At 42.9% G+C, this 26,192-nt stretch overlaps 1 protein-coding gene across 6 annotated transcripts in view; it reads right to left on the bottom strand.

Annotated features, from left to right (window-relative positions):
- Nucleotides 1–26,192, bottom strand: part of ADCK1 (aarF domain containing kinase 1) — a 118,828-nt gene that overhangs the window by 21,323 nt on the left and 71,313 nt on the right. For 5 of the 6 annotated variants that reach the window (XM_070931445.1, XM_070931442.1, XM_070931439.1 and 2 more), the window contains 2 exons: nt 8,711–8,869; nt 2,155–2,313 (listed from right to left, as the gene is read on the bottom strand). In XM_070931445.1, coding sequence (XP_070787546.1) covers nt 2,155–2,313; nt 8,711–8,869 — 318 coding nt within the window. The remainder of the gene's footprint in view (nt 1–2,154; nt 2,314–8,710; nt 8,870–26,192) is intronic. The other variant, XM_070931441.1, reaches the window with a different exon arrangement.

Genomic DNA, 26,192 nt, shown 5'->3' with positions numbered 1-26,192 from the left:
GCTATAATTCAGAGGCTATAAAGAAAGGTAAGGACTTTTTCTTCTAATCTTGTTTAGAATTATCGCTAAGTTCACTTTTTATGTTTCACTTTTTAAAAAAAGTACATCCTGATTCCTAATGCTAACCAGTTCTTTTTTTAAAAAAAAATCCTGATGTTACTATATACTGGCCCTTAAATCCACTGATCCAAAAGGCATTGCTTATTTTAATCCTAAATCAACACTTATCCTCATTTCAGAATTGACAACAACCGCCAATGACTCTTACTAAGCTTTGTAAGTCTCAGTTGCACAAAATCATAGTCTTTGGCAAGCTTAAATTATGCACAGACATTAGACCCTCATGCCTGTGCATGGAAACAATTTATCTTTGGATTTACAAGCTTAACTGGGTTCACAGTGAGAAATCTACTTCCCTGCTGTGCCGTAGGGTTCCCCATCCCTCAAGGAAAAAAAAAATTACACAGTAACACAACTCCCTTGCTGTCTTTAGTGTTGATGAAAATGTCTTGGAATCGACAAGTTGGACAGGAGAAATCTATTATTAAGCCATTTTTGCAATAATTTGTTATTGTTCCCTGAATCAATACTGCAGCGGCTCTTTCACCCAGCAAGGATGTGATTGGCGGTCTCCATGGGGATTTGTTTCACACTCTCCAAGTTGTTACAGCAGCCATGGACATAGACGCAACATCTGTGATAAACATCCACTTAAAATGAGCCATCAGCTTTCAGCCCTTTCTGCCCCTTTAAAGGCCTCTTTGCTTCAGCATTCGACCTGGAAAAGACTGAGTGGAGCATTCCCAGGGTCTGTTCAAGACTGAAAGTGGCTGGGCCATATATGCAGGTTGAGAAAGGTGGGGCAACTCTATCTAGGCTGTTCAGATGATTACTATCTGGAGCAAACAGTTAGCTAATTTTTTATCTGACTGGTCCTTGGTGCTCTCTGAGCTTAGCTCTTTTGTTTGTTTGTTTGTTTGTTTGTTTGTTTGTTTGTTTGTTTGTTTTTGTTTTTTTATAGATTACCACTGCTGATCTTAACCGAGTTTGGATAAAGAAACGTCTGCAAGAAAACAGTCAGAGAGCACCAAGGACCCCTCATTTCAACCCTGAACTACAAATATTCTTCTCTATTATCTCTTTGCTGCCAGATAGTGGCTGTCCAGATGTATGCAAGTCAGGAATGTGGCCCTACAAGAGGGGCTCCAACCTATTCAATACTAATAGCTCAGTGGTGGGATTCAAAACATTTTACTACCAGTTCTGTGGGCGTGGCATGGCTTGGTGGGCATGGCTTGGTGGGCGTGACAGGGCAAGGGTACTGTAAAATCTCCACCCCACTCCAGGGGAAGGATACTGTAAAATCTCCATTCCCATCCCACTCCAGAGGAAGGTTACTGCAAAATCCCCATTTCCTCCTGATCAGCTGGGACTCGGGAGGCAGCGAATAGATAGGGGTGGGGCCAGTCAGAGTGGTATTTACCGGTTCTCCAAACTACTCAAAATTTCCACTATCGGTTCTCCAGAACTGGTCAGAACCTGCTGAATACCACCTCTGTAATAGCTGCTGTTTAATTCTATAAGATCAGGTGACTTTGGACCTGGCTCAGTGCTTTTCAAAGAAATAGAAAACGGCAAGTCACACAAGTTCTTTGTACACAAACATATATCTTGCCTAAAGATTTGCATTTGCAATCCAGCTATGTGCCCATGGATGTAATGCTCATGGTCATCTGAATGAGTGCTGTAAATATTCAGTACATGCATCTTTGGAAAAAGGACTATTGTGATAGGAAATGTCCATTGCTATCCAAACAATAGATGTTGTGGCCAGCCAGAGGAGCTGGCAGCAGATTTGGACAGTAAGGAGGTTGGGGAGGAATATGGGCCAGTCCTGGAGTCTGGGGAAGGCTTGATGAGGGCTGTGCATTAGTTCATTAAGCAAGTCATGATCAACATAATTTAATCACATTTTTTGTGGTGGTAAAATCAACATAAACCTAACTGTCTCATCTGAATTTGTCCATTATACTAGAGATATTTCATCTGGTTTGATATGTTGTCCATTACATTCCAAACCTACTATATGGGGATCCATTGAATCAAGGTTTTACTGTATATATGACCATCCATACCATCACACATATACCATACCTTTAGGAAGTCAAAGCATCTGAGCATGTAGGCTACCTTCTCGGCATTCTTTCCCTCATTAAGGAAATCAAGTTCAAGAGGCAAGTTCTTCTTAGCTTCGTCCACTAACCACATAAACTCAAAGTCTGGGAATATTTGCTTCACAACCAAGATGAGGATCTGAAATCATAAATCAATAACCTTGTTGGGTACCATGCCACAGGAAATTAGCACTGGGAGAGCTCTCCCTCCCTCCCTCCCTCTCTCTCTCTCTCTCTCTCTGTCTCTCCCTCTCCCTCCCTGTCTCCCTCTTTCCTGTTTGCGCAGGGAGTTGGACTAGAAGACCTCCAAAGTTCCTTCCAACTCTGATAGTTTGTTATAAAGTGTGACATCATGTGACCACATGACAGCAACCCTGGCATTCCCTGTAACTGTTGTTAAGTGAATTCTGCCAATGGTTAGGCAAGGATCCACCCCAATCCAAGCCATACCAAGCTTAGTCTCCTTCAGCCCCAAGCTTCAGTAAGGTAAGGAATTGCCTCCAACTAACCCCAACCACCTACTTCCCCATCTCTGCCCTATACTCCAGGAACCCCCAACAGCAGAGTACAAATACACAGTGTCCTGGGAAGCCCCAAAACTGCCACATCCCAGAAAGCCCGAATAGCATGATGCAAAACCACAGTGCCTCAGGAAGCTCCAACCACCCCAGCTCAGTTCCAGGCGCAGTCACCGTTGCCATTCTACACTCCAAGATTCCTTCTACCCTGCACTCTACTGATCCAGCTAACCTTAGCCATCTTTTTTCACCCACTGCTGACAAGGCATGCCCATCTTGATCTTTCGTGAGGTAGCTGCTAACCATGTGAGGCCATCTTCCCTAGATCTTGTGAGGAAACCACCATGCATGACCTTGGGAAGAAAGTCTCATGTGACCAGCAGCTGCCTCACAAGGTCAAGGCCGAATATGTTTTGTCAGCAGCAGAAACAAGAAGATAGGTGAAGGCCAGCTAGGGTGACAGCAGCTGTGGAGTATGGAGGGCCAAAAGAGCATAGATGAATGGAAATAGGTGGGAGGGAGAGTTGAAGCACCCCTGTAGTTGTAAATGTGGGTAGGCTACCAAGCATCTGAATTTTCACCATGTGACCCTTGGAATGCTGCAATGGCCATAACTTCAGGAACCCATCATAAGTCCCTTCGTTCAGCACCATAACTTGAAACAGTCATGAATGGATAGTCGTAAGTCAAGGACTACTTCTATAGCATACATGGTTCACGATATAGTAAAGGATGAAATTGGCACTGAAGATGGAATTATGCAAAGACTGCCACCTGCTCATTAAGCGGAAATGAAAGTTTAAGCGCATTTCCCAAATTACATATCAGTTCTACCTGGGGAATAACAACTGCATCGAGAACTAAATATGGTAAATCTCTGTGACCAGAAACTCCTTGAAACTACACTCAAACAATGGTTGCTAAAACTAAGTCTTTCATGGTTGGACTATCATTTCCCATGATCAATTCCTACACCTCTACAAGGTCATATGATCTTACCATTCACATCTTTGGCAAATAGGAAAGGAATCCTTATTGTTATAGCTGAACTCTTGAAATTGGAAGGAATCATTTAAACCACTGCATCTAACGTTCTGTCCAGTGCAGGGATCCAAATTAAAGCATTTTAGAGAGATGATTGTCTAGCCTTTGATTGAATATATCGCACAACATTTCTGTATAATTGGTTCCATTTTTGAGCTGCTCTTGCTGTTAAGAAATGTTTTCTAACATTCAACCATATCTGTCTTCCTGTAATTTAAATTATTATTCTGTGCCCTGTACCCTGGGGCAAGAAAGAACATATCTTGTTCTTCTTGTACATGACAGCCTTTCAAGTATTTGAAGAAAGCTATCATATCTCCACTGGGTTGTCTTTTCTCAAGATTAAACATACCTAATTCCTTCACAGGACTTAATTTCTATTCCGCAATCTTCCTTGTTACCCTTTCCTGAATCTGCTTCAGTTTCTCTGAATCATTCTTAAAATGTGGACACAGTACTTGAGATGGGATAAAACCAAATATAGCAGAAGGATTCCTTTCTATTAATTGCAAAATATTTATTTATTTATTTATTTATTTTATTCAATTTGTATACCGCCCTTCTCCTAGTGGACTCAGGGCGGTGCACAGCCAGAACTAAAACACATACCAATACAAAATTTAAAATTTTTAAAAGAATGACATGACTTTGGCCCAAAATTTAAAACATTCAAACTAAAACCCATTGACAATTTAAAAAGCTAAAAAAAAAAGGGGGGGTTCACGCCAGCTCTGCTTGATGGAAAAGAAAAGTTTTTAGGGCACGGCAAAAGGCCCGGAGATCTGATATCCTTCGTATCTCCGGGGGCAAATCGTTCCAGAGGGCAGGAGCTGCCACAGAGAAGGCCCTCCCCCTGGGGGTCGCCAGCCGACATTGCCTGGCTGACGGCACCCTGAGGAGTCCCTCTCTGTGAGAGCATACTGGTCGGTGGAAGGCTATCGGCAGCAGAAGGCGGTCCCGCAAATATATATATTTCTGTTGATACAGCCTGAAACTGAAATTCTTTTCTTTGCGGTCACGCCACCCTGCTGCCTCATATACGGTTTGCAAACAACTATTTCCAAGGTCTTTTGCAGTCTGTTGAAACTTCTATTCTAGACTTCTATTGGGGAACCACCTTTCATCAGCTGAAATGGGGCAATTTGCTACTGCAATTCTTTGACTTTTTCAGAACTACTGTAATCTTGAGTTTGCTGCAAATACTGTATATACCATGTTGTTTTCAGGCAGAGAGGCAAACTTGGACCAACGCTTCAGTTCAGAATTATAGAATCCTGTCCATTCATTTTCAATTTTGCTTCTTAGGATATCATCAGTGGAAAAAACCTATGGCTTCTACTTTAATTCTTAGAGTTCAGGTTAGCATAAATTCTTTACAGTAGTTAGAGGAGATATTTGTTCTGACTCCCTTTTAAATTGCCACAAAATTTGCCTAACAAACTTCTATTCAAAAGTTTTGTGAGCTTGCTCCCTGGAATATGGTTGTCTTATATTCTTCTTACATGAGCCACGGTAACATGAGCCTGCAGTGGCACAGTGATTAGAGTGCAGTGCTGCAGGTTACTTGTGCTGACTGCCAGCTGACTGCAATTTGGCAGTTCAAATCTATTAAATCTCACCTGGCTCAAGGTTGATTCAGCCTTCCATCCTTCCGAGGTCGGTAAAATGAGGAGCCAAATTGTTGGGGGCAATATGCTGACTCTGTAAACCGCTTAGAGAGGGCTGTAAAAGCACTGTGAAGCAGTATATAAGTCTAAGTGCTAGTGCTAGTGCTATTACAGTCTCTGTTTACTCTCTAGGAAGCAGTCATTTAATCAATCTCAAAAGACGGAGCTCTCAACCTAAAGTGGCAGAATCGAAAAGAGATAGGCAGACTTACCTTTGGTCAAATCACTTTTTGGAGATGATTGCATTACATAATAAATGCAAACATAGAGAGAGAAAAACCTTACAATACTAGAAATCCTTTTTCCAAACTGCCACCAAATAGGAAAAAAAATGCTTGTGTTTTGAATTCAAAAAGCAACTTAAAGGAGCAAAATTCATATATCCCATTTTTCAGTTAAGATGTATTAGAAATATTTTAATGTAATGAGGGTAAAAAGAAAAACTATACAGGGGAGGGAGGGGTTCAAGTTTTTACATAAGTGTCATATTAAGGGTTTTTTTGTGTGTGTGTGTTTTTTTTATCTTTCTTTACCAGTTATGAGTATATTATAGGGAAGTCTGGGGGGAGGGGAGGGTTAGGGAGGGTTAGGGAGGTTGGGAAGTTTGGGGGGGGGTGGGGGGGGGAAAGGGGTGAAAATGTAATTGTAAAACTTTTGCAATAAAAAAAAAAAAAGATTGGCTTAAATATCGGCTATTTACACCAATCTCCAAAACTATCTTAAATTAACTAGAGTTTCCACATTGAATGTATTCTAAGATGGAGCAAGATAGTTTATGAACCAAACCAAACCAAACCAACTAAAAAACAGTTCTAAGTCTGCTACCTTATACTTATCCATATTTTTGCAGCCCTGGCGCACAGATGTACCATACATCATATATTTGAGGTACAGGCTGTAACAAAGATGCAACATTTGATGTACTGGATAGCGTACATGTACACTTACATGACTGAAGTGGCATCCACAGAAATGCCCTCCTCTTGCATATGCCCTGTATATACAGCCATGAAATGAATTTTGACTGGAAATGTCTCTAATCACCTAAGATGTTTATGATGTAAATTGTACAGGTCTCTGATTTAAGCAAGATAAAAGAACACATCATTGCTCCACATCAATTTTTTTTTTGCAATGAAACACTCTGTTTAGTTTAATAGGATTGAGAAAGTATGAAAGTGAACAGGCTAATAAGTTCTGCCATCTTTCTATTTTTCAATGCTGAATTACAACATTGTGAGGTTAAACATCTCCAGGGCTAGTTTTTTCAATATGGATTAGTTAATTGTTATCAGAGTTTCACTAGGGCAATGTGCCTTTAATTGGAAGTTTCCTCTTGCTTTTACCCTATAATTGTTCACTATGACAGCAGAAGCTGCTAAAAACAGTCTTTTATTGCTAATTAATTAATCTGGCCCTTTCTGTTCATGCAGAGGATTTTTTCCTTATTAATTCCTTCCATGTTTTTTATAAGAAGAACAGCTCTGTTTTATCAGGCTAAAGTCCATTGTAGTCAACATTTTTCTTTCTTACAATGAACAACTAGATGGCTCTGAGATGCTTCTAAACAGGAGATGGAAACATATCCTTTTGCCACCACTGTTCCCCTTACAAATGGTATTTGACAATATACTGCTCCCAAACTAATATTGAAAATATTCAGTGTGAAAAAACAATAGCCCTTCATAGACCTGTGTTCCATGAGGTTATCCAATTCTTCTTTTAAAGCCAACAATGAAATCTTACTGTTTACTGAAAGAAAAGAGGAAAATAATATAGGAAACTGGCTAATTAGTGGGCAAGAAAGGAACATACATTAGTAATAATAACAACTTGCTGAATAAAAAACAGTAACAAAAGCTAAGAGAAATAAGCTACTAATTAATTTTGCAAGGGGGCTTTGCAAAACAATCAGAGTAAATATATCCAGGATCATTTTAACTATAGCATAGAACTATTGCATGAAATTGCTACTTTAAACCTTGATCCTGGAAACTGAAAAAGCGGTACCTCACCAGAATGGATGCTTTACTATGGAAACACCCATCTTGGAAAAAGAGAGATGGGATGGGAAATAGATGAGAAGAATACATATTTAAAGCACATCTCCTCAAATGTGGTCATATAGTGAAGAAACCACTTTAGTTTGCATTATTGAAATCTAGATAGAGAAACTGGAAGAAACTTAGCTACCTGTTTCTGTTCACAAAAATTCTGATGTATTGACAATACAGGGCTAAGAAGAACACAATTGTCAAGGTGAATATGTGTATTGTCTACAATCTTGGTCTCCCTCACCAAGATTCCAGTTTGGCTGAATATCAAACTGAGGAAAATAAAGGTCTTTATTCTTAGACTTAATAGTCCCCAGAACTGACTTCTTCAGTCATTGCATAACATGTGATATATAATAATGGACATAATCAAATAAACCACTTTGACATTTGACACAATAGCAATAGCATTTAGACTTACCTACCGCTTCATAGTGCTTTACAGCCCTCTCTAAGCGGTTTACAGAGTCAGCATATTGCCCCCAACAATCTGGGTCCTCATTTTACTGATCTCGGAAGAAGGCTGAGAAGGCTTGAGCCGGTGAGGATCGAACTCCTGGCTGTGGGCAGAGTTAGTCTGCAATACTGCATTCTAACCAGTGTGCCATCAAGGCACAACAACAAAACCAAAACTTATGACTTGTAAACCAAACTGAACAGGCTCACATACTGAGTCCAAAGAAAGAAAACACAAGACAATTTAGCATGCTGTGTGATACTGCCCTTGTGGTAGATATATGTATTCTGATTGTGTTACCGTGATACGCACATCTTTTCAGCACCAATGCCATATGTAGAAATAAAAGGCAACAGAAATAGAAGAACATGGGGAATAGTGAGAGGACCAGCAAATTAGAAGATCAAAGCAAACTGGGATATAGTATTAACATATCAACAAAAGCCAATGGTAGCAGTGATAAATCAGAGGCCATTGTGGAGGGGGTTTAAAGGTTTACAGAGTCTCTTAATCTGCAGGATATTGGTTGTCTGGTTATGGTTTAAATAAAATGCTCAGATAAAAGTTATGCAGTCATAGAGCTTGAAAATGCAAACCATCTCTATTCTGTATTTGATTATACACACATATTTAGATATAGTATACACTACTTCTCTTTCAGATACCAGTTGAAACATATGCAGTTTATTTTTGGAAACATTTTAAGAAGCTAAAGACATCTTCAATGAAATAAAAGAATCATGATAAGAATAACAGAAAGCATAGTTAAGGTAGTCACAGAAAGCTACTGATTTACCTCCATCAGTAGAATATCCTTAGAACTCTGTGCTTGGACCTTAGGATGTTGAACCTTCACAGCAACTGTCCTCCCATCTTGTAGCACAGCCTTGTGGACTTGGGCCAACGATGCTGCCCCCAATGGAACATCTTCAAAACTGGCAAACAATTCATTGATCTGTAAGGAGAAAAGATATCTCAGATTTGCTGATGCTTAGGTTGGCCACTATTTTAGCCCTTGAACTTCTGCAGTAACCAAGAATACAATACAGCAATATAGCATACTATTGTAATATTTAGAAAAAACTGTCACAGAAAACTGAAGAATTCATGCAAAAAAACCTCCAAACCATGTAGTTTCTCCATACACTGAACCATAATTAAGAAGCTTGGCTGTTTAATTAAATAATGTTTACATTCAACTTGCTGAACAGTAACTGAAAGTAGCTATACACTGAAGCGTTTTAGCATGACGTACACATTCTAGTACTGGTGAGCTGAACAGCATAAGTAATACTACAAGCACTTCATCCTTATTTACAGTAGTCCATGAAAATAAGATTTAACCCGTTAAATTAATTTTACTTTTTACAATAACATTTCTCTGTTGTTCTTTTACTCAGGAAGGTCAACCTTGAGATCAGTCACTTCAGCCATGGAGAATTGAAGTCTTTTCTCACTGTTTTTAGAATATTATCATTTCAGATAGCAGATGAACCTTGGCTAGTAAGGATAATCTCTTCCATTAGGCAACAACCAACCAGGTTTACCACAAAATGGTTCTTAATCAGTTGGCTGAAATTCATAGTAATAAATAACACTCAGTTTTCTTTGTAATAACACTTTGTGCTGCTAGAATTACTGTTAACACAAATGTTACTTGTTTTTTGCTAGTTAAAATAATGTGCAAAGCTCTAAGAGAAAGCTTAAAAAGGAGAGATTCACAGAGAATGTAACTAGCCATTGATATGCCTCTATGCCTCTGAAAATTGACTGTGTTCTCTGCTTTCCAAAGAAATATAAAAGAGACACTGTTAATTTAAATTTAGAAATATGTAGTGTTTTCTAATGTGGCTAGGATAGATGGTATTGTTTTAATATGTATATTTCTTGTACACTGTCCTTGTAAGACACTAAGGTGACAAAACAATTCTAAAAAGAAATAAACGTAATAGATATGTCCTGCTTGTGATCTTTCCTTATGTATTTATTTGGTTGTTATAAAAACCAAACACAGGTATGATCCAACAATGCTGTTCTTGCAGTAGCAGGGTATTTGGCTTTTCACTAATTGACTGTGTTCATATATAACTATAAACCAATATTTTAAAATCATAATTTGCTAAATAAGTGTTAATGGACATAGCAATTTAACTGGTGGAGTGCATAACTACACTGAGCAAGAACTAAGCAGATCACATTATGGCTTAGTACGCTTTATGAGACCAGAATATGCGTTATCTGGATGATGGTTGAACTCACACATTGTGCTAAGTTACTGCGTTGCTGACTTTGAGTAAGTGTACTGTGTGAACCTAACCAATTATGGTTTATTTAATAATTAAACCAAATATGGTTTAGTTTGATGATTCACCTGACCCTAATTAAGCATAACAGATTCAACCACTGCATATAGTCATAGTTCTGTGCTAACTGAAAGTCCATTCAATGAATGATGGAACAGACATTGAAAAGCTAGACAGATGGAAAGTCAAATATTTGCAGCCCAGACTTGCCAAATCTGGGCTGCAAATATTTGGACGACCATGAAATGGAAGCAAATCTAAACTCTTTCCTGCCGTCTAGCAACTGTCTAGATTTTTTGCTGTTCGGTTAGGGGACTCCTAAAAAGAGGATTAACCAGACAAGTGCATGTGGGAATTGGACTAATCAGAGAGCATGGAGAGAAAATGCAGGAATTTTCCATTGAAGGTTCAACCTTACAATTGGGATTGGCTTCAAAGCTATCTTGAATCCCCTGAGGTTTGGCTAAGCTTGTTTAAAAATCTGGTAGCAGATTTGAAAGAAAGAAGGTTGTTTTCTTTTCCCCTACTTATCTCATATGCACGCATACATACATGCATATACATAGTCACATTTAAACTCATATAACAGAGCCAACAGTCAAGGAGTACATTATATATGCAGAAATTAAAAGAAAACAAATTGAGTGCGAGTGCATTTTATAGCCTACTTTTTAACACAGTAATTAAAGAAGGGAACTGTAGCAAGCCAGCAATTAAATATGAATAAAACACTTTTAAGCAGCCTACATGCAAAGCATCCAACAGAAACCTTTTGTGTTGATGAAAGGGAGGAAAAGAAGCAACCCAGGCCTACATGCAGCTGCTGACAGCAGCTTTCCCTCCCTCCTCCTCCTCCCAGCAAGCACATAGACACACCACTTCTTACCTCGGCCACCCCCTTCTCCATTGCTTCCATAATAAATATTACCAGCAGCTAACTGACACATTTGCAGCAATTAGATTCCCATGGAGTCTCAGCTGCCTCCAGTAATTCACAGGGAGGGCATCTTTTAATTTTTATTTATTTATTTTAATTTTTCTGCCAGCAAAATCAATTAAATAGAACAACTGCATTTGAAAAGAACTAGTTAAAAAAAATTTCATAATTATAGCGGATGCATGATTCATCCTTTTGACATCCTTGCTGCAAGAAAAATTGTCTTCCTTTCATATATTTCACAAGATATTAAGATTACATTTTTTTGTTCCCCACTTTATTAAACTCAAGTTAATGTTTAGTCACAGGTCAGATGGCTTGGAGAAATTACTATCAATAAAACAACTTTACTTGAATAGAGGTTTATATATCATGCAAAAACATAGCTTGGCATGATAGATACACTAAGCCCCAAAGTAGTCTACATATTTTAGTCTAACATGGCATCATATCCTACCCACATAGTTAGTGTACACAGTATGGCAGCTCTTCCAAACCTGGTAGAAATATAGCTCCTATAGAAATTACAGTATTTAGATCAATTACTGGTAATACAAAACAAATTATAGCTTGGTGAATCCAAAAAGTCTCTGAAAATTCCTTTAGGAAACCAATCCTTTTATCTATAGTATGTCAGTCAATCATAAGAAAGGCCATTAGGAATTGTAGTCTTCAAAACCCAATGTCCATTACTATTTGCTACATGCTAAATGAGATTTATTGTTAAAGACTGATTTCGCATCCCTCAAGCTGCATCTTTGAGCTATGTCACATTCCAACATCCATACTACATTTGCCCACATGTCACTGCTAAATCTTATGAGTTTTAGGTCTAAGAATCCATAGCATCATCTTATTATAACTGGCCTTTAGCCATGCAACTATTTATCAGCCCCAGTGCAACCTAGGCTATTATATCTGGGCTGCAAAAATCTACCTGACCACTAGATGATGGGAAAGAAATGCAGTTAAGTCTAAGACTCCTAAGTCTTTGCTGCTACTTATGGCCATGCAGAAGAGTGCAACCCAAATACAGAGCCCTTATTGTACTGCCAGATTGATTTTAAGATGTTGAGATGTGTGGAAACATTTACCTCATTGAATATTGAAATTCAATCTGCACAGCCAGATAATTTACATTATAATGTTTTTCACTGCTGGGGTTGATTTTTAATCATGCAAATAATATATGTAAAGATAGAAATAATGTTTATAATAATCATGATGAGAGTGGTAATACATATTGGGCTGAAATTTGAATCAGTAAAACTCTTTGCTTTAGACATGCATATATTTTATGAGGATGAGAACAGACAGTAAGTCAATGGCACTGATATGCTTTGCCTAAAAAAGATGCAGCTCCAATACCTCTAGTTAAAAAGATCAGGTAGCAGATGACGGGAAGGAAACTTGGCCAGAAACCAAGCAAAGCCACTGCCAGTGGCAATAGATCGGTCATGAGGCAATTGCTCTAGAAGGGAAGCTACGTCTGTCTTATAGCAAAAACAACAGTCTTGTGACATATTAAAGTCATTATACAGCAGAACATTTTAAACTGTATTCCACAAAACCCTACAGGGGGAAAAAAGGTTCACTCAAATACAGGAATGATATTTACAGTGGGAAGGGCATGACTTGTCAGCTGGCCTTCAGAAGCCCTCTCCCCAGATGTTCGTACTCCTGATGACCAACAGTTTTTGAGAGGTGACAGTGGCAGCAGAGTAAAAATGAAGGACACAATTTTTACCTAATAAAATATTTCTCCCTGGTAGCTCTCTCTGCCTCTTGATCCAGAATTCTTTTTTAGAAATTTAAGGTCCATATCCTGACAAAGTTTGAAACCTCTAGTATATAGCAGAGGTTTTCATGTATGTGATATCTGGTCCACAAAACATGATATTATTAATCAATTTAGTTAGTTTTTCTGGGGCCAGATGATTCTTTGCCTTGTCTGACTTGGAGAAAGGAAGCTATATGTTGTTACACCAGCATTCTCAGAAAGCTTCTGAGAAATCCTGTTGAAACAAATCCATTATACACCACCTTATTGCATCCTGCCCCAACTATTTTTAACTATATTTAAAATTAAATAAGATGCTGAATCATTGAAACACAAATCCCATACTTCATTAGCTTTTATTAGACCTATAAGTCTAAGGTCAATCAAATGTTTAACTCAAACAAAAAGCTACTTTACATTTGAAAAGCAAATACAATTCTTTCTTTCTTACATCAATTTATGCATTCTGTGTTCAGAAATCAAGTGTTGAATTGCTCTAGGAGTTATTAAGACAGCAGAAGATGAAAGATTAGATTCATCATAGCAGATAGTGGATTATGAAGAATAATTCATCAAATGTCAGAACAAACCGTTCACAATTTATAGAAACCTATGAAATCTGATTGGACTTCTTCTTGACTAATGAATGCCAAACTTAATTGATGAGACTTTAGCTTGGTTGTCAAAGTCCATATTTATTAAGTATTTCTCATAATAACTTCTGTGCAATATAGTGCCTTTTACTCCAGTCTAAGGCCCAATATCAAATTTCTCTCCCCCAACTGTTAATGGAGATGGAGCATGCCCTTATAATGATTATATATTTGGCCTAGTGGATACTTTGCTGTAGTTATTGCAGAGCCTAAGACAGACAGCAAAAACAATGGGATGGAAAGGGAAGAGAACTGTCCCCTTTTAACTAATGCATTGGTCTCTTCATATTTATAAGATTTTTATACATATCTAGTTAAATTATGTATGAAAATATGATTAGATCGCTTCAGCAATCTCTGCATCTGTCTGAGCACCAGTTGAAGGAAGACCTGCACTGCCAGCCCTATCCACAAAGCTATGGAATTTGTTTGGACCGTTTAAGAATAATTTTGGCAAATTGGTACAGCTTTTGGAAAGGGCCCTTGTGGCGCAGTGGCTGAATGCAATATTGCAGGCTAACTTTGCCCACAGCTCGTTCCTGACCTGCTCAAGATTGACTTAGCCTTCTATTCTTCTGAAGTCGATAAACTGAGGACCCAGATTATTGAGAGTAATAAACTGATATTTGTAAACTGCTCAGACAGTGCATATATACACGTCTATTGCAATTGCTATCCGAGGGGGTAAAAATTGTTTCCTACGAGGAAAAATTGAAGGAACTGAGAATATTTAAGTCTGAGACTGAATTAAGCTTGAATGAATGAACCAAGAATGCTAATACTATAGGTGTTTAATTGAGCTGTTGAGGTGTTTCAATTCTCCCAATTTTCAGTTATACCACTGGGATTATTTTCACAAATGTGAAGTTTCTAAGCAATTAACATTATTAGAAAAAAGCTTCTGAAACTTCATTTAATTTTACCAATTAATTGCAATTTCATTTACAATTGAAAGTTGTATTATAATGGTATTTTTTTCAGTAATTTGGAATGATAAATAAGAATAAATTTTTAACAATAAATATACTGAATTGAACTGAACACACCAGAAAATGATTGGCAAGGTTCAATCTTTATATGCTAATAGTTGTCAGCCAAGAGACCAAGCCAAGAGACAGTGAGATCCAATCAGTAACAGTAACAGAGTTGGAAGGGACCTTGGAGATCATCTAGTCCAACCCTCTGCTCACGCAGGAGACCTGTACTAGGGATTCGAACTGCCAACCTTTCTGATTGACAAGTTCAGTGTCTTGAATCTAATCCTTTTTTTTTTTTTTTTTGCTTACATCTAATAGACGTAACTATTGCCAAACTAAAGCTATAACTTTCAAAGCTACTAGAAATATTAGATATATCCTGAGAGATTCTAGGGTATGGTCATGCTGAACCTCTCCCCCCACCCCACCCCCCCACCCCCGTTCAGCTCGAAACTGCATAGTCAATTGATCCAGGTCTCTTTCTGGGAAAATTCTTAAGTGGCTAAATCCTCCCCCTTTATTGCAACAGGTGCACTTTCCATCACAGAAATGCAGCATGTCAGAAGGAATTCTGCCTCCTGTTTGGGGCCTGTTTTATGTTGGTACTATTTGGTTTAAAATTCTTGTGTAGTGCCAGCTGAAGTATATGCAATAATGACCCTAAGCACACTGACTGATGGTACCACAGTTCACTGGTATTAAGATTTGCATTTTTAGAATGAATTGGAATTCCCCTAAACTTTGGTACCCTAGGTCAGTGCCTACTCAGCCTTAGCCTAAAGCTGGCTGTTTATAGTACTGGAACTTTGGAAAGAAATAAATTAATATCTACGATATATATTTGGGATTTAAGGCTGAAAGATTTGGAATTTCATTCTGGAAATTTGGAATGTATCCAAGAACTTTGTATTTATCATCCATACGGAGTAACTAAGAAGATTATTTTACTCCAGTGGAAACATTCTAGCATATCTAAATTAAAATTCTGGATGGAAGACATGCTTATCCTACCTACCATGAATTGACTTTCTTCCCACACTGGAGGAAAACTGATCTATATAATTTTGTACAGTCAAGCTTTATTTTAATATTTAAAATTTGAGTACTATCATACATTTAATTATTCTAATATATAGCACCTATGTTTTCTTTTTTCTCTACATTTTAATTATTTCTGATTTATTATGCTTTGCTTTTTATATTATCATTGTTTTCTCTTTTCTGATTGATCCAAAAGCCAAACAATTTTCCCAAAAAGAAACAAATGTGGACTTCTCAAAGTTTGGAAAGTAAGAATAACCCAGGATTTTAAGTAACTTTTTTTTTCTCATAATGTTACAAAGCTTTTGACGAGAATTTTAGAAGTAAAGAAAGAAATAGTAAATAACAGACAACTTTCCTTGATTTGTAAAACAATTTTAAGGACAGAAAAAAATAGAATTGTTTGAGATTTCTGGCGTTTTGCAAGTGATCCGTGAAAAAGAAAGCTTGAGAATTGCTGGTATAACCAACAGTGGATACAACCTGATTTTAACAGTCAGGAGGTCTTATATAGACCCTCCTTATTTTCATGATGAGTGGCAAGGGAATAAATTATTCAATAAATTAGACAAATCTTCTACATTTGGGTAATTTATAAAAAATAACGTTACTTGAAAAACCGTTTCTTTCTTTTAAAATGTTATCCTCCACTCAACCCAGCTATTAGTATGAGTGTGGTGAACAGTACAATAATGGTCATTAGCCTAATTCTACTTAAAAAAAGAAAAATAAAGAAATCTGTACAGAGATACTTAAAGGAAAAGCTTTATTATGTCCTAATTTATTCTTGCTTATCATCCATATTCAGACAAATACACATAACATATTTAATTAAAGTCAGAAGTTTAATGAAAGTAACATAAATAAACCTGGATTGATCAAGTATTCTAATATATGAATTTCACCAGAATAAAAAAACTGTAACAAAAGCGGGTGGCCAGAGACTACAGCAAGAGAAGCAACAGTGGAGAAGACTAATGACACTACAGTGGGCAAAATAACAATGCCAAACATTTTGACCACTTCACATACATGTACGATTTAGTTTTTTCTATTTCTAACTTCTGGATTTAGAGATTTAGAGTTTTCATTTTTTTTAAATGCATTTAAGCCTAGTTCAGGAGTTATGCAGCAGTTTGTGTGTATATTTTTGCCTCGCCATTTTAGGAAATTTCACCACTGCAATTGTCAAAAGTCACCGGGGATTGAAAAATGGAGATTGTCACATGTTTTCCCATGCTTGATTATGATCTGCATGTGAAAATTCAGCCTAGTCCTGGATAAGAAGTTCCCTGCCTAACATGAGTTCAGAACTCAATTTCAATATTCTGATTTGTTTTTCTCTGTTCTCCACTAGTTTATATCTATTTTTTTCTTCTTGCCCTTCCCATGCTACTAACATAAATTACCTTTTGTCAGGTTGTTCACACTTAAGTGAATGTTCTTCTTAAAATAAAACCAGTTAATTATGTTTCAGTATGTTATTTCTTCATACAGCATATAATTAACCTGTGAAATTAATTAGATTGGTGATGGCTACTAACTTGTATGACTTGAAAGGGAATTGGATAAACTCATGAAAGGTAAATCTTTTTTTTTTTTTTTTTTTTTTGGAGACTCAGTGTTATTTTGGAGTTAGGAACATTACACCTCCAGATATCAGTTGCAAAGAAAGAGCAGAAAATTCTTGCTTGCTTTCACATACTCTAGAGACATCTGGTTGTTAAATAAGGTGGGTGGGAACTAAACATGCTTTCTAAAAGTTATGGTGAACAGAAAAATAATAAGCAATTTACATGCATTTTATAAAGCTGTAATATTGATTTGTTCTTTCTTCCCTGTTTTTCTATAAAACATATCATCAAGTCAGCCTAAAACAATAGAATTACCAATAATGTCATGGTTTTAAGAAGGACAAAGATTTTTAAAACTTTAAGGAAAGTAATATGCCAGGGAAATTTATTGAAATTAAAACATATGCAAACTGCTTATCTGTGACTGAACAAAAACTGGACCAAAAATGTTCTATATTTTATACTTCCGAATTCTGGATATTAAAACTGCAGAGGCCTTCTATTCAGTAGCTACCCACTATATTTATTATTTAAGCAAACAAATTTTATTTGTTTAACTAATAATACCGTAAATATAGAAAAACACATTCAGATTCAATTATAATGAAATAATAATGTTATCTTTTATGATATTTATTTTTAATATTTATTTATTTATTTGTTTGTTTCAATTTGTATACTGCCCTTCTCCAACAGGACTCAGGGCAGTGAACAGCCAGAATAAAAACAAAACATACAAAATTTAAAAACTTCCGAATTCTGGATATTAAAACTGCAGAGGCCTTCTATTCAGTAGCTACCCACTATATTTATTATTTAAACAAACAAATTTTATTTGTTTAACTAATAATACCGTAAATATAGAAAAACACATTCAGATTCAATTATAATGAAATAATAATGTTATCTTTTATGATATTTATTTTTAATATTTATTTATTTATTTGTTTGTTTCAATTTGTATACTGCCCTTCTCCAACAGGACTCAGGGCGGTGAACAGCCAGAATAAAAACAAAACATACAAAATTTAAAAACAGTTTAAAATAATTAAATATTTTTGGCCGCAATTTAAAACAAACCCAATTTAAAATCAATTAAATTTAACCCAAAACTGTGGGGTCAAGCCAGCCCGGCTAGTTGAAATAAATAAGTTTTCAAGGCCCGACGAAAAATCCGGAGGTCTGACATTGTACGTATCTCTGGGGGGAGGTTGTTCCAGAGGGCGGGCGCCGCCACAGAGAAGGCTCTCCCCCTGAGGGTCGCCAGCCGACAGTTTTCTGGCGGACGGCACCCTGAGGAGGCCCACTCTGTGCGAGCGTACTGGCCGGTGGGAGGCTATTGGTGGCAGAAGGCAGTCTCGTAAATACCCCGGCCCTAAGCCATGGAGCGCTTTAAAGGTGGTCACCAACACCTTGAAGCGCACCCAGAAGACCACCGGGAGCCAGTGCAGCTTGCGCAGGAGAGGTGTCACATGGGAGCGCCCCGTCACTCCCATAATCCCCCGCGCGGCCGCATTCTGGACCAGCTGGAGCCTCCGGGTGCACCCCTGGGGGAGCCCCATGTAGAGAGTGTTGCAGTAGTCCAGGCGGGAGGTGACGAGTGCCTGAGTGACCATGCGTAGGGAGTCCCGATCTAGAAAGGGACGGAACTGGCGTATCAGGCGAACCTGATAAAAAGCCCCCCTGGCCACGGCCGTAAAATGGTCTTCTAAAGACAGCCGTGCATCCAGGAGGACGCCCAAGTTGCGAGCCCTCTCCGTGGGGGCCAGTGATTCGCCCCCAATAGCTAGCGATGGCACCAGCTGGCTATATCGGGGCGCCAGAAGCCACAGCCACTCGGTCTTGGAAGGGTTGAGTCGGAGCCTGTTTCTCCCCATCCAGGCCCGCACGGCCTCCAGGCACTGGGACATCACTTCAAGGGCATCGTTGGGGTGGCCTGGGGTGGAGATGTACAGCTGGGTGTCGTCAGCGTACTGATGGAACTCCACCCTGAAGCCACGGATGATCTCACCCAGCGGCTTCACATAAATGTTGAACAGAAGGGGAGAGAGGACCGACCCTTGTGGCACCCCACAAGCAAGGTGCCTCGGGGTCGACCGCTGTCTCGTCAACACAGATTGCGATCGGTCAGAGAGGTAGGAGGAGAACCACCGCAGAACGGTGCCCCCCACCCCCAGCCCCTTCAACCGGTGCAACACAATACCATGGTCGATGGTATCAAAAGCCGCTGAGAGATCTAACAGGACCAGGATAGAGGAGCAACCCCTATCCCGAACCCTCCAGAGATCATCCACCAATGAGACCAATGCCGTTTCCGTGCTGTTCCCAGGCCAGAAGCCGGACTGGAGCGGGTCTAGATAGACAGCTTCATCCAGGTACCGGGGAAGCTGCTGCACCACCACACTCTCAACAACCTTCGCAACGAAGCGAAGATTGGAGACTGGACGATAGTTAGCCAAAACAGCCGGATCCAGAGAGGGCTTCTTGAGGAGGGGCCTCACCACCGCTTCTTTCAAAGCGGTCGGCAGGACCCCCTCACTCAGAGAAGCGTTAACAATCCTCTGGAGCCAGCCTCGTGTAACCTCCCGGGAAGCCAGTACCAACCAGGAGGGACACGGGTCCAATAAACATGTGGTCGCGTTCAGCCGTCCCAGGATCCTGTCCATGTCCTCGGGAGCCACAGGATCGAACTCCTCCCAGATAACGCTCTCAATACCTGCCTCAGTCATCCCATCCGGACATACCCAGTCAGAGGCCAGCCCTTCCCGAATCTGAGTGATCTTGTCATACAGATACTGCACAAAATCCTCAGCTCGACCCTGCAAGGGGTCATCCTGCGCTTCCAGATGGAGGAGGGAGCAGGTCACCCTAAACAGGGCGGCTGGGCGATTATCTGATGATGCAATAAGAGCGGCAAAATAGCTAGATTTCGCCGCTTTTATCACCACTAGGTAGGTCTTAATATGAGACCTCACCAGTGTTCGGTCAGATTCGGAGCGGCTGGTCCTCCAACTACTCTCCAGGCGTCTTTTCCGACGCTTCATCTCCCTCAGCTCCTCGGAGAACCAAGGAGCTAGGTGAGTTCGGTGACGGGTCAGAAGCCGCAAAGGCATGACACTGTCCAAGGCCCAGGCGGCCACCAGGTCTTCAGCCGAGTCATGAGCCAGAGTCTCAGGGAATGGCCCAAGCTTCATCTGGAACCTATCAGGATCCATCAGGCGCCTGGGGCGGAACCACCTGGTCGGTCCCACCTCCCTGCGGCCGGGTGCAGTGGTTAGAAGGGGCGTTGGTCCTACCTGATACGCTCCTTCTCGTTGAGTGGAGACAGCAGCCAGTGTGGGTACTACTCATCCAATCAGATTGAAGGACTGAGTCAGCCAACAACTTTAAGTCCCGCCTCTGTTGCCGGGCAGACCCAGCTTTGGCGAAGACTCGTAAGACTGACTCGGCGTGTGGGCACAGAAGGCAGTATCTGCCACCAGGTAAGTAAAGAGAAGAGTAAAACAGACAGAGAAAATACAGCCGGAGAAAAAGGGGGGGTCTGGCTGCTGTCTCCACTCAACGAGAAGGAGCGTATCAGGTAGGACCAACGCCCCTTCTCCATTGAGAGTGGAGACAGCAGCCAGTGTGGGACATACCCCAGTTCACTGTCCCGAGTTCAGGGTGGGAACCGGCTGGTCGGCAACAACAGTTTCCCCGGCAACGACACGCTGAAGCACCCGTCGTCCGAAAGCCGCCTCCGCCGATGCAAACTGATCCAATCGATAATGGCGTATGAAGGGCACCGGTGAAGTCCACGTAGCCGCTCTGCAGATCTCCAACAAGGGCGCCTGGGTCGCCCATGCAGCAGTCGTAGCCGCGCTACGGGTGGAATGGGCGGTCACTCGAGCTGGACGCGGAAGGGATCGAAGGTCGTATGCCGAAGCGATGGTAAGTCGAATCCAACGACCGACTACAGCTGAGGAGACCTTGCACCCTTGGGAAACGGGCAAAAAAGAAACAAACAGCGACTCCGAACGACGGAAAACAGATGTCCTCTTAATGTAGATCCGCAAAGCCCGTCGTACGTCGAGCGAGTGCCATCTTCGCTCCCTTGGATGAACAGGGCGCGGGCAGAAATTAGGCAGAATGATTTCCTGCGAGCGGTGGAAAACCGAATTGATTTTCGGGACGAAGGTGGGGTCCAAACGGAGAACTACCCGGTCCGAATGAAAGACACAAAGGTCAGAACGGATGGATAATGCCGCTATCTCTGAAATACGACGGGCTGACGTTATCGCCACAAGGAAGGAGACCTTGCAGGAGAGTAGACGGAGACTAGTAGTTCGCAAAGGTTCGTACGGGGGACCCATAAGCGACTCCAAAACTAAGGGGAGATCCCATGTAGGGTATCTGTGCACTACAGGAGGACACAAATTCGTAGCTCCCCGCAGAAAACGCCGGATTAGGCGATGATGCGATAAGGATGGCAAAGACCCGCAGACCAGGACCGAGGACAACGCGGCCACATGCCTGCGTAACGTGTTGGAAGAGAGGCCTTGTGCCAGGCCCTGCTGCAGAAAACATAAAATGTCCACAATGGATGGCTGAAGAGCGGAAACACCGGACTTGGAACACCAGGAACAGAAGGCACGCCAGGTGGCAGAGTAAATGCGATCCGTAGAAGCGCGGCGCGAGGCTTGCAATGTCTGAATAACGTCCGGCGGGATATGCACCGCTGTCAAAGTGCTCCGCTCAACCGCCAAACGGTCAGGTTGAGCCAGGCGGGGTCCGGGTGTAATAGAGCGCCCTGGGACAGAATGTCGTCCTCGAGGGGGATGCGCCACGATGGGGCCACCGAGAGGGACACAAGGTCCGCATACCAGGGTCTCCGGGGCCAATGAGGTGCTACAAGAACCACCTCCGCCCGCTCGTACAAGATCTTGCGAACCACTCTGGGCAGGAGTGAGGTCGGGGGAAAGGCGTAGAGAAGACCCGCCGGCCATGGAATTCGAAGAGCGTCGACGCCTGCTGCCTGAGGATCTGGGAACCTGGCGAAGAACTGAGGCAGCTGAGCATTCGTGTGCGTTGCAAAGAGGTCGATAAGCGGCATGCCGAACCTCCGAGACAGCTCCTGGAAGATTCGGGGATGGAGGCGCCACTCCGCGTTGTCCACTTGACGACGACTCAGCCAGTCCGCTTGGGAGTTGTCCGCTCCGGAAATATGCTCTGCCCGAAGGGAGCAAAGGTGCCGCTCTGCCCAGAATCCCAGTCGCAGGGCCAGCAGAAGAAGTGACCTCGACCTGGTCCCCCCCAGCTTGTTCAGGTGCGCTTTTGCTGCAACATTGTCCGTCAGAACGAGGACGTGTGAGTGGGAGACCAGGCTTCGGAATGCTCTGAGAGCCAGGAAGATCGCCTGTAGTTCCAGCCAGTTGATCGGGCGACGGGACTCTGCCGGGCTCCAAGTGCCCTGAGCCAACTGACCTTGGCAATGGGCCCCCCAACCGAGGAGGCTGGCATCTGTGGTTACTATCACCCTCTGAGGCTCCAGGAAAAACGACCCCGCAGCTAGGGCCGGGGAACGCCACCACCGCAGGGACCGACGAACCGCCGGAGGGACCGGAACCGGCCTGAATGAAGTGCCTCTGCCCGCCTTCTGCAACGGCAAGAGAAACCATTGAAGTTCCCGAGCGTGCAGTTGCGCCCAGGGAACTATGGAGATGGCAGAAATCATTTTCCCTAACAGTTGGGAGAGGACAAGAGGGGAAACGGCCCTGCAGGCTTCCACCTTGGAAACTAACTGACGGATACCCGCCTGTCTATCAGGGGACAAAAACACCCTACCCTGAACCGTGTCGATCAGGGCTCCCAAATGGACCAAACTGGTGGAAGGAGAGAGGTGACTCTTACCTAAATTAACCGAAAAACCATGGGCCGCCAACGTCTCTACCGTGAGACGAACGTCCGACACTGCCTGAGCAACAGAAGGGGACAGCAAGAGAATATCATCGAGGTAGCATAAAAGTCTAACAGAACGGACACGAAGAAATGCCGCTAAAGCAGCCAGCACCTTCGTAAAGGTACGGGGGGCAGAGGAGAGACCAAAAGGTAACGCCCTATATTGATAATGGACCCCGCCGTAACAAAATCTCAAAAAACGTCTATGGGAGGGGAGGATAGGGATGTGCAAATAAGCCTCTGTAAGGTCTATGGAAGAGAGGAGATCGCCCCTCCGAACACCGGCTAGAATAGTTTGTAAGGATTGCATTTTGAATTTACGGTACACCACGTACCTATTTAAGCGTTTCAGGTCCAAAATAGGGCGCCACCCCCCCTGAAGATTTGGGAACCAGGAAAACCCTGGAATAGAAACCCTGATGCTCCTGGCCCACAGGGACGGGTTGAATAGCTCTAATGGTCAGGAGATGGTGAATTGCTGTGTCCATAAGGGACCTTCTCTCCAAATTACGAGAAATCGGACAACAGACAAAGGAGTCAGGGGGGGTGGAGACAAATTCGATAGCTAGACCCGAACGAAGAGTGGCTAAGACCCACTGATCAGAGGTGGACCGTTCCCAGGCGGCTACGAAAATGGCCAATCTGCCGCCAATGGGAGGATTAGAAATGTAATTAGCGCCGGCGACGGATGAAACGACCTCCTCCCCCTCGAAAGGGCCGCTTAGACCCTGACGACCTACCCCGGAATCCCCTATCTTGCGAGCCCCGCTGTCTGCCAAAATTTGAGTACGGCCGGGGCGAGGGGAAGGAGGAGGAAGAAGGCCCACCAACAGAGTTACCTCGAAGGTGGGGTCGAGGGGGATATGGAGAGAAGCGGGAATCCCCCCTGCGGAAAACCGCCGCCAAAACCTTCCGTTTGTCTCTGGTTTCGGTCAAAAAGGGATCTAAGGCGTCCCCAAACAAACGGGACCCCCCAAATGGGACCGAGGCGAGCTTCCATTTATGCCTGGCGTCCGCCTGCCAATGTCGGAGCCAGGTCAAACGGCGAGCTGTCACAGCAGATGCCAGCGATTTGGCCGCAAAACGAGCAGCGCTGAGAGTGGAGTCCGCTGAAAACTGAACCGCAGCTACAATCTTATTGAGGTCATGCTTAATACGAGCATCCTCCGGTGACAATGTCTCTTGTAACTGGCGGAGCCACAACAACGTGGAGCGGTTAAAGAAAGACGCTGTAGAGGCCGCCTTAATGGCCCATGCTGCCCCCAGATGGGCCCTTTGGAGAACCATATCAGCACGGCGTTCATCAGGTCGTAAGTTCTCAGCAGGATCGCCCGGCACAGCGGCAGAAGAGAGAAGAGCAGCAACGGGAGCATCTATTGACGGGAGCTGCAGAAGAGTGTCCAGGTCAGATGCGACCTGGAAATTAGTACGGTCAGATGAAGAAGGGATAGGAGCTGACGCTGGGGAAGTCCACTGCCGTTTCACGACGTCCAGGAAAAGTGGAGGTGTAGGAATGGTTGTAATCGGTTTGGGTGGCTCAGCGAACATCGGGTCCAAAGTCCCAGACGGCCCAGAAACAGAAGGATGGGAATCAGGGGAGGAAAGCCGAGCCGTATTGACGGCTTTGAACAGAAGAGACCTAAACAAGGCCTGTGGAAAAAGGGCCGTAGACACCGGCTGATCAGGTGGAAGGTTCTCGTCATCCGACAACCCAGAGTCACTGCTGTCACTGATGTCCGCATCCGACAGGGGGGAGAGTTGACCAGCATGGGAGCAAGAAGGAGAGCGAGATGGCCTGGGAGGTGCATGACCAGAAGAACGAGGCTGCTCTGGTGAGGCCGACCGAACAGACCCAGCAACACTGGAGGGACGACGACCCACTGCCAAAGTCTTTTGCACTGCAGCCTCAATCATCTTTTGCAGTTGGTCGGAAGACAGGGAACAACTCACCGCCTCCTGAGGCAAGACAGGAACCAAGGGAACCGCAGAGGTGTCAAGAGGAGGTGGAATATCAGGAATCTCCTCATCCGCAGGCGGTGCAGTGACAAAGTCCGCAGGAACAGAGCCCCACAAATTTGAAGTGGAGATGGAGACCGGGCAGTCCCTGAGAGACAACTGGTCCGGAGTTGCCGGCCGAGAATACTGCAGTGGAGCAGAAGTTGTTGAAGACTGAAGATCAGAGCTCGCCTTGGCGCAAAGTTGGGTGAGGACTCTGTCCCTCCGTTTTTCCACTCTTTCCAGCGCACTGCCATGCTTTCTGCTCTTGTGATGGGCGTGAGAAGAAGGGGCAACAAGTGACTGCGCTGGATCTTGAAACGAGGCAGATTCATCCTCAGACTGCCTCTGAGCAGCAGAGCTGTGCTTACGGCCATGTTTGGATTTGGCCAATGACTTTGGCATAATGACAGATCCGAAGACAAAGGCAGCAGTCACAAAGTGAGGACCCGGTGGGGAGCGCGGCAACTCCACTAATTTCCAGCCCTGAGCACACGATCCAGAGGGCGAACAGCAGGGGGAGCGCAGCCACTCCACAAAATGGCCGCTGCAAGAAGAAAGCAGCAGGCGAACAGCAGGGGGAGCGCAGCCACTCCACAAAATGGTCGCTGCAAGAAGAAAGCAGCAATAGAGGCTGGCAAGGGCAGCGGGGATACAGTAAGTTCAACAGCCAAAGGAAGGGGGCGCGAAGCTCCACAAACACCCGCACAGCCAGCCCAGTCAAGAACAGTCCAGACAGTAGCCCTTTAAATCTGCCCACAGTTTCCAGAAGGAGAAAAACAGCTCAGAGGCAGTCGCTGGGAAGTTGGTGGGGGGGGGGGCGCGAAAACCCCACTCTCCAACTTAATTGGTAAACAGGCAGGAAGCCCCCCAGGAGCTGCAGCAGGGAAGACAACTAGGGAGGCACAGCAGCAGCTAAAAAAATCCCCACTAAATAGCTCCGTTGGAAGCCACAGCTTCTTCAGAGGGAGCCTGCAGCCCCGGCTCAGCTGTTGGTCGGCTATCAGCGCTGCGCTAATTAACTCAGCAGGTGGTGGAGCGGCTTTAAATAAGCGCTAGCAGCAGCGTGGGCAAGCACCAA

This window comes from Pituophis catenifer, unplaced genomic scaffold, assembly GCF_029215685.1.
Source record: "Pituophis catenifer annectens isolate HBS135680 unplaced genomic scaffold, rPitCat1.0.hap2 SCAF_1, whole genome shotgun sequence".
NCBI classification, from domain to species: Eukaryota; Metazoa; Chordata; class Lepidosauria; order Squamata; family Colubridae; genus Pituophis; species Pituophis catenifer.
Note: the sequence above shows the minus strand (reverse complement) of the source record. Positions and strands in the feature narration are given on the sequence as shown.